At 45.1% G+C, this 8,747-nt stretch overlaps 1 protein-coding gene across 1 annotated transcript; it reads left to right on the top strand.

Moving 5' to 3' along the window:
• Nucleotides 1–1,610: 1,610 nt before the first annotated feature.
• Nucleotides 1,611–2,945, top strand: LOC125533876 (uncharacterized). Its single transcript, XM_048697205.2, has one exon. It carries the CDS (start codon nt 1,727–1,729, stop codon nt 2,453–2,455), a length of 729 nt encoding a protein of 242 aa, XP_048553162.1. The 5' UTR covers nt 1,611–1,726; the 3' UTR covers nt 2,456–2,945.
• Nucleotides 2,946–8,747: the final 5,802 nt, after the last annotated feature.

Genomic DNA, 8,747 nt, shown 5'->3' with positions numbered 1-8,747 from the left:
TAATTATGTTTTCATTCAGTTTTCCATTGCCGCGTCCATCCATCGGAGTGATTCCTCATGCGCGCTCTGCGTATTAGGTGATGCTAACTGATCAACGTATAGATTTCGTGCAAAGTTTCCGTTGATGCTCGATAGCGTGTGCTTTTGACCAAGTTAACGTGTTAGAGTTCCAACTGCGGCCTTCGTACGGGCGATATCGCTTAATTAAGATTCAGAGTTTTCCCATGATTAAGATGCAAAGTTACTCCACTGCTCCCTCCAAGTGATCTAAACGCTTTTATATTTGTTTACAGAGAGTAGAAACAAAGCACTTCTCTTTTTTTATGTGTATGGGGGAGTAACAAATCACTTGTTGTTATGCACAGGGCCTTCTCTAGTATATGTCTCCATCAAAACACTCACCCAGAGTTGCTCAAGTATAGACACAGAAACATATACATACTCCTACAATATCATGGCTGTTCATGTAACCAAATTGTTCTTTTTTTTCTTTTGGAAAAGGCTAAATGAAAGGTTGAGCTCAGAGAACGAAACGATAGTTTATTCCGGGCTTTTGTTCGGAGGATTTCTGGTTGTTAGATTAGATGCACGGCAACTTAAGAAACCACGTAAAGCTCCCAAAGTGTGATCAAAGGAAACACTCGAATCTCAAAAGCGCGCCACGAGCTCGCCCAATTAGGTTTTCTTTATGCCCCCACGCTGGAATACCGCAGCGTTTCTCTTAGATTATTCCTCCAGATAACATTATGGAGGGAGAGCCGCATTATTTATAACGCAGATATATCATGAACAAGATAGAAAAACACGGCCGGGCAGCTGCGAGCGCTTTACTTTACTTTGCTTTGCTTTGCATTATGTACGTTTTCTCAATGCATATCATTCCATCTTTTCCCCTCTAACGAACCCATTTTGCTCTGACATCTGCCATCTGCCTTGCCCTTGTGCTAGTTGACAAGGCACTCGTTCGCATTATTGAACTCTACGCATTAATTAATCTCTTTGTAATATATACTAAGCAAGAACAGGATCGATCGAAATCTTTTGGATCTACGAGCAACGATCACATGCATTTTTAATACTTGGCACGAGGCCTATTTGGTGGGGTGGCTTTAGGGAGAGACAGGCAGACAGGTGCCTGCGCGGGGAGATTTTCCCGCCGCTTTAATCATTAGTCTACTCGCGCTCGATCGTCCTGCTCCTACCAATGAAAGGGAATACTGCTACTACACCAAAACACGCACACACATTTTGCACAACGGAAAGCCCCCTCCATTTCCATGGGGTGGTAGTAGGAGACGAGGCGAAGAATGATAAACTATTCAGGCAGCAGCGTGATGGCCCTCCGGCCCTGTAGTCGCTATTGACCATCGGCGATCGAGAAACAAACGCGTAGGCACACGCGCGCAACATGCGCTGATGCTCGCTCGTAGCCTGTTGTAGTATTCTGCATGTCATTCACATTTCGTCGGGGACACAAAAACTAATGCGCCCCCGGCGATCCTGCTTCCACATTGACTTCCGGCGAGGGCAGGGAGGTCCGTACGGGCGCGGCGACTATATGAGCGCTGCCTCGCGCATCGCACTCATCATCAATCAACACACCCAACTCGCTCCATCACTTCCGAGCTCCAAGGTTTAGCAACAAGCTCTAGCTGAGCACGTAGCTCGTAATCGTCCAGCTTGGTCGCCGCCGCCGCCACCACTTGTCAGTTGTCACGTCGATCAAATGGAGCACGAGCAGGTGCTAGTGGTGCCTCAGGTGTCCGGTAATAGCAGCTGCTGCACCTGCAGCAACACGAGCTCCGGCTCCCTGAACGCGTCGTCGCCGAGCTCCGACGACAGCAGCGCCGTCGCCGCGGGCAAGAAGCGGCCGCGCAGGGACCTGAAGCACCCGACGTACCGCGGCGTGCGCATGCGCACCTGGGGCAAGTGGGTGTCCGAGATCAGGGAGCCCCGCAAGAAGTCCCGCATCTGGCTCGGCACCTTCGACACCGCCGAGATGGCCGCGCGCGCGCACGACGTCGCCGCCATCGCCATCAAGGGCCGCGCCGCGCACCTCAACTTCCCGGACCTCGCGCACGAGCTGCCGCGCGCCGCGTCCGCCGCGCCCAAGGACGTGCAAGCCGCCGCCGCGCTCGCCGCGACCACGCCGTCGACCCTCGACGCGCTCTCGCCCGACAGCATTGCTGCGAAGGAGCAGCAGGAGGAGGCGGTTGAGGAGGTTTCGGAGCCGGCAGCGCCCGAGCAGGCATCGTCGCCGGATTGTTCGTTGATCGAGAATGCAGGACCCGAATATGGTGGCATTGGGCTCGACTACGCGTTTCTCGACGTGCCGGACTTCCTCCTTGAGTTCGGGCTCGCGTCGCCGGAGCCACCGTCCTACTGCGGTTCGCCGTGGGACGACGTCGACGACAGTCTCTTCTTCGGGGAACCGTTGCTGCTCTGGGAGCACTGACGATCGACGATACAACCGGCCGGATGCATGCATGGACGAGATTCTTTTGCTGGATCTTCGTCGATATGCATGCTAGTGTTACTACCTACTAACCTCGTGGATCGACACTAACATCTTCGCTAAAAATCGAACCGATTCGTTTAATTTGTCACTTTACAGGTCAAATAAAATTGATGCCGCTTTAGGAAGCGATATCATATCATGCGGTTGCGGTCAAGGTTTCAAGACCTGACTGCAACTTTGATCTCCCGCTTTAATCTTTTTCCAGCTGAGGTGAGGTTCAGCTTGTAATAGAGGAGTACAAACAATGGGTGCATTAGCTAGCTAGCCTGCTGCCAGTTCTTTTTGCACTGCAGCTCGAGTCCGAGCAGCAGGGTTTTTTCTGGCAGCTAGTAGTAGTCTTTCTGCACGTGTAAGATCCGTTTTCCCATCTTCCATTGGGTGTAAATCAGAGTATTTTTCTTCCCGGAATTCCTGGCTTTTGCCTGCATTTTGCGTGCTGTTCTTACTATTAAATCTCCTGAAGAAAGGCCAGCTCGATCGGTCTCCACACACAGTACTAGTAGCGTATGAAGCAACGTCTAACAGTAAGAGCACGATGTATGTATGCGCTCAACTTTTGCTGATGCAGAATTGCGACGGACGCAAACGCGATCATGCGTGCAGCGCATGGGGGATTATTTTACGATGATCGGGGCTACCCACCGTTCTGTCTCTTCTTGTCCTCAGGCTGAGCACTATATGTACAGTATGTTCGTCCCATTTTGTTGGGCCCTCGGGAGGGACGTATAAGCAATTGATTGATGCACGAGTTACCGGCCCACTACAACAACACTATCAACACTTTTTTGTTTGAGAAAAATACTACGCTGCTTGCATGATTGCAGCCGTCCCGAGAAACTAGTCTTAGTATAGCATACGGTTGTGGTTGGTGTATGTCTCTGGCCGGTGTGGTTAGTGGCATAGTATTTTTCGTATATGCATGTGGGACGTACGTACGCGCGGCAAAACTATATAGCAATGTATCCATACGCCGGCGTATGCGGTTAGGTACGAACTACGATCGACGATGGAGCCACGCATCCATGCACATGCCGTCTACGCAGTCGTGTGGCTCGTGTCAATTCTTAGTTAAGTACTTAAGTTACTCCGGCCATGACGTCGCCTTTCTGCCAGTTTCTTATGGGCGTGCGACAGTTTGGGAGCATGTGGAGGATTCCAGCCAAGCTTCCGTGCATGCTTCGCGGGATGAGAGCTGTTGTTTACCGATTGGTTGCGATCTGTCCGGGAGTGCCGTTTTTGGACCTACGCGCCGCACGCCACGGCAATGGCGCCTTGTGTATGTGCGAAGCTCGTGCCGTCATGTGGGTATATTATTGACTTAACATGCCGGATGCATTAGTTAACTTGCCCAATTATTGGCCCGGTACTGCGTTCAACTCAACTCCACGCACGCCATGGCAACGGCAGATTGGCAGCTTGCCTGCTGCTCCATTAGTTAAGCATTTTGTACTATGATTAAGTTGGTCGATTTGGTGCCTGTCAAGAGACTAGTGGAAGCGTCCCCCGGCATTATTGGGAGGTCTCAGTCCAGTGTCCCAAGTGGACGCAAGTGTGGCACTTTAGTGTACTACTACTGTTTACAATGGAATCAGGTAATTACCACGCACACGCAAAAGAGTGTACTAGTGTGGTGTAGGGGACAGTGGGGCATGGATGAGAGTAAATGAGGAAGTTGCCTCAATTATGGATTCCTGTCCATTAGTGTGGCTGCTCCGACGTTGCCACCGCCGGCAAGTTCACAACAATTATTGTCAGAAAAGCAGCTCAGCTAGGGAGGGAATCGGCATCCTTGTGCACCCGCTGCTGATCTATAGTGGTAATAGGCGGAGGCATTTGCGATCGGCCGGCCCTACAACTGCTCACATACAATAATGGGCAACGTCCAATGAGCCCTCCGATTCCCCTCATCTTATTCCGCGGACGAACGACGTGGTCCAGACCCGGTTGTTGTTCTGGTAGTAGTACCCTATATTCCTCGCACACGCGCCCGAAACCAAAACGGTCTGCCCTACGCACAGGGCGATCCTGGCGCCGAAACAATACAGGAATTTGCCGACCTTCACTGTGGCTGCGTACCATGGAGCTCGAGGGAGGAGATGAGATGCTTGCTGGCCTTTATTCCAAATACTATGTACGTACTGCTACTGCTACCTCGGCCGGCCGGCCGGCAGCATCTGGTGATGAGACCGCACGCTTTTGAGGCCATCACTACCGCCTCTCTACCTAACGTAGATGAAATGAAGTGGGTGCTTTGCCGCGTCACCACGAGCGATGCCGCCGCGGGCAGCGGGAATCCGAGGCGGCGTGTGCCGGCAAGGGTTATTGTGGGCACGATGATCGCATGCGAGGGGGGGTCGTCGGGTGTAGCGGCATGGATCGGTCGCTCATGGACATCGTGCACGAAGAGGAGGGCGAGAGAAGAATGTGGTGAAGGGGTGATGCATCGGTGAATCGCGAGCTAGTCATGCTAGGACCCCCATCATTGAGCCTATTACGGATGAATGAACCTGCACGTTGCTATTTCGATGATAAGGTACGTTGTCATCAGTGGGTTCTTGACTCTGATTGTAGCCGCTGATCGTAGCTGCCGTAACAGTGTGCTGAGCTAGGCAGACACATGGTACGGCCTCGACGGGCGCAGGGTGGTTCGGAAATGCGTGTGAAACATGCACGAGTCGCGCGGTGTGAGTTTCTATCCGCTTCTTTGCTTCTTGGTCGCACCGTCTCGGCTAACCTAATATTCGCATTTCTTAAGATCAAACGATTCAGTTTTTTTCGTGAAAAGGTGAACGTTGCCTTTCTTATCCACTTGTCTCGACGGGAAGTTTCTTTTTACATGATTCTCTTTTTTTAGGTGTGTTTGCATGGTTCTCGAGAGAAAGAAAGATGGCTGTTGCCGAAGGTTGGTCTCACGGCCTCTTCCAACCCCATACCGCGTCACAAAAAAACCCACCTAAGGTTGCACGCGCAAGTTACACGCCAGAGCCACATATCTCGCTTACAGCAAGATGGAAGCAGCTCTCGCGGCAGACTCAGCACGAGCGGCCCGGCCATTACCGCAAATTTCCTTGCCGTAGATCCCGTTTCCTTTGGGATTTTTTTTTTCGTTTTACTTTTTTTCTTTCTTTTTTGTTTTTTCACCAGTTCCTTCATGTTTTTATGACTTTCGTTTTCTTCGTTTTCACTCGTTTTCACTCGTTTTCTTAGTTTCTTCTCGGTTTCCATTGGATTTTCCTTTTTTTTTGTTTCTTTGTTTTTCATGGTGTTCCCTGTTTTTTTTTTCATTTTCTTCGGGTTTCTTTGTTTCGTTCTTTGCTTTTCAGTGAACTTTTTTGGTATAATTCATTTTTATTTATTTTTTCACCGGTTTTTTTGGTTTCTTTATTTTTAAGTCTGTGTCTTTATGGTTTTCATTGTTTTTCTTCGTCTTTAGAACATTCTTTATTGACTTTTTCCGCTTTGTTGTGTGTATTTTTGGCTTAGGCTTGCTTTGTCCATTTTTCATGTACAAGTGAAACATCATGGTCAGACAAATTTAATATTTTTAACATACAGAATTCACAAATTTTATAAATAAAATTTTCTGATATCTACAGCTTTTGTACACATTAAGAACATTTTCATACATGTTTAACGTTTTCTTAAGACGGGATTAGAATTTTCAAACAAAATGATTTTTTTCAAATACATGTTTGATGTCTACTTTTTTCATAAACATGGCTAATTTTTCATACGCGTCTAAAACATTTAATTCATATACATCTAACATTTTCTAAATACATGATTACATTTTTTATAGTATCATATACATTTTTCTAAAACTCGTGACATTTCTAAAATGTCACAAACGTTAGTTTTGTATGCTACCAATATTTTTCATATAGATATGAAACATTTACTTCATATATGATAACATTTATCAAATCTTTTATTAACATTTTAATAATATCTAATACATTCTTTAAACAGGTAGAATTTTCAAAATGTCACAACTGTTTTAATATGCTGTCAAAAATTTATTTAATTAAGCTAACATATGTTTTACATTGTTTTATCATCTTTTAAATTCATGGTTTTATTTTTATTTATATTTTAGAATATATGTATTCACAATATGTTAGAAAATAAGTATAAGATAAAATATAAAAAATAAAGGAAATAACAAAAGTATAGACGACTTGAACAGAAAACCTACCCGGGCCGGCCCATATTCAACCTCGCATTGAGCGACGTATAGGCGCCGCCCATTTATAGGGCATTTCGTACATGGCGCCCACACAACCTTCCAAACGGGCCTGCCAATATAACGACATACTACATACTCACTTTCTGTTGTCTAAAAAAAACATACTCGCTTTCTTCATCACGCAAGGTTTGAGGGTAAGTTTTCTGTTTTTCTTTCCGTTTTTTGTTTGATTTTTCATTTTTTTTCCTGATTTATTTTTTATTTTTCTTTTAAATTTAATGAATTTTCTGAAAGCAAACAATTTTCAATTTTGTATTTTTTTACAGTTTCATGAACTATTTTTTACTTCATGAACTTTTGGAATTTACGATTTTTTACTGAATACACACACTTTTTGTCTTTTTGAATTCGCAAACCTTTTTCGATATGATGGACTTTTTTGGATTCATGAACTTTTTAAAAACAAAATAACAGTAGATGGTTTTTTCATCTAAACTATCAGCCGTCGATGAAAATAAACTAACAAACCCGAGGTAGTGAGTGGGATCTACAATGGTCTGCCCAGATGGACTCCTTTCAGGCGCGAGCTTCCAGTTGGGGCGCTATAAGCACTGGTTACGAGCTCACAAGCTCAACAACCTTTTATTGTTAACACCTAAGAACTCTTTATGTTTTTGGGATAGGAAGCACAACAACAACCTTGTCTATGTGCACGAGGTGCAATGCACCTTGTGCACCCAACTCCTGTATGAAGCTTTACAAAAATTAAAAAAGAAACTGACAATAAATTGGCACAATGACCTAATATAAATATATTATCATAAAATTTCAAATCAAAACCCAAAACATAGTTATATATATGAAATGATGGACAGCACTACATCGTAGTGTCGCACGGATCCCTTCTCATGCATCAATTCATTCCCTTCTTTCTTTGAAATGACTTGCCTGCTCTGTAAAGGTTCTCACATTCATGTTCCGAACTGATCGAATGATCCTTGCTCTTGCCCGCATTTCTAAGGACAACAATGGAAAAAACAACTAAACGAGCCCTTCTTCGTAGCTTGTTGGTTGCTCTTTCAACAGAAGAAAACAAATCATGGGAGTCATAGGCCATGATGGCTCAAGACTTTACCAGTTTTAGAGTATTTAAACGTGACTTTCACCGGGTTTTAATATTTCTCATATATTTCTAACACCAATTTTTTCAGAGAGAATAAAACTCTTTTTCATTTGTTGCGTAGGAAAATAAATTTTTGGAAGGAAACCGATCAATATCTCATCAAATAGAGATAAAATGAGCAACTTTCATTTTGGGCAAATCTCCATCTGCTCTTCCAGATCGCAAAACGGCATCTGCTACAAGCACAACCGCTCGTACTAGTGGTCATCCCTGGCGCCGATGGCCTCCCCTCATCTACAGCAACAACTTCCTAGAAGGGGAACACAACATCGCAGAGACCGAGCTACCGCCACACCATTCAGAATAGAGGGAGATCCAAAGAAGAAGAAGCGCCAGTGATTCTTCCGTGTCATTTTCCATTCATCGCATCATCATCATAGGGAGTGAGTAAGACCAAGGTGTATAAATCTATTCATGCTCAAGACAATATTGAGACTTGTTTAATCGTTCATCTTGTTGTGGATCTTCACGACATTATTGATATTGTTTCTATTGAATGATTCTCCGAGATGTTTGGTGATTCTTCCCCCTCATTAGTAATTTCTCTTATACAAGGTAGATGTGGGCGATTGGTAAGATTAATTTATGCCTATTTATATGTCATTATCCGTGCTTATAGTTTTATGGGTTTTTGTAATTTTTTATTTTGCAGTGAACGTAATGTGCGTTGTCCAATTTAAGCGTCGAAGTAGGACTATATAGGAAAATGGAATCATGCGTGGAGGAGTTCTATTAATTTATGTTAGCGTTGTATTTTTCTCCGATCTATGTGCTTGGTTTGGCCAACTAGATTGATTTATCTTGCAATGAGAGAGGTGCTTTGTGATGGGTTTGATCTTGCGGTGCTTAATGCTAGTGAC

This window comes from Triticum urartu, chromosome 2A (assembly GCF_056163025.1).
Source record: "Triticum urartu cultivar PI428250 chromosome 2A, HENAU_Tu73, whole genome shotgun sequence".
Taxonomy (NCBI): Eukaryota; Viridiplantae; Streptophyta; class Magnoliopsida; order Poales; family Poaceae; genus Triticum; species Triticum urartu.
This window is presented reverse-complemented; position numbering and strand designations above follow the sequence as displayed.

What these genes read in the sequence shown, in the direction of transcription:
- LOC125533876 (XM_048697205.2), top strand. Translation starts at nt 1,727, where the DNA reads ATGGAGCACGAGCAGGTGCTAGTGGTGCCTCAGGTGTCCGGTAATAGC.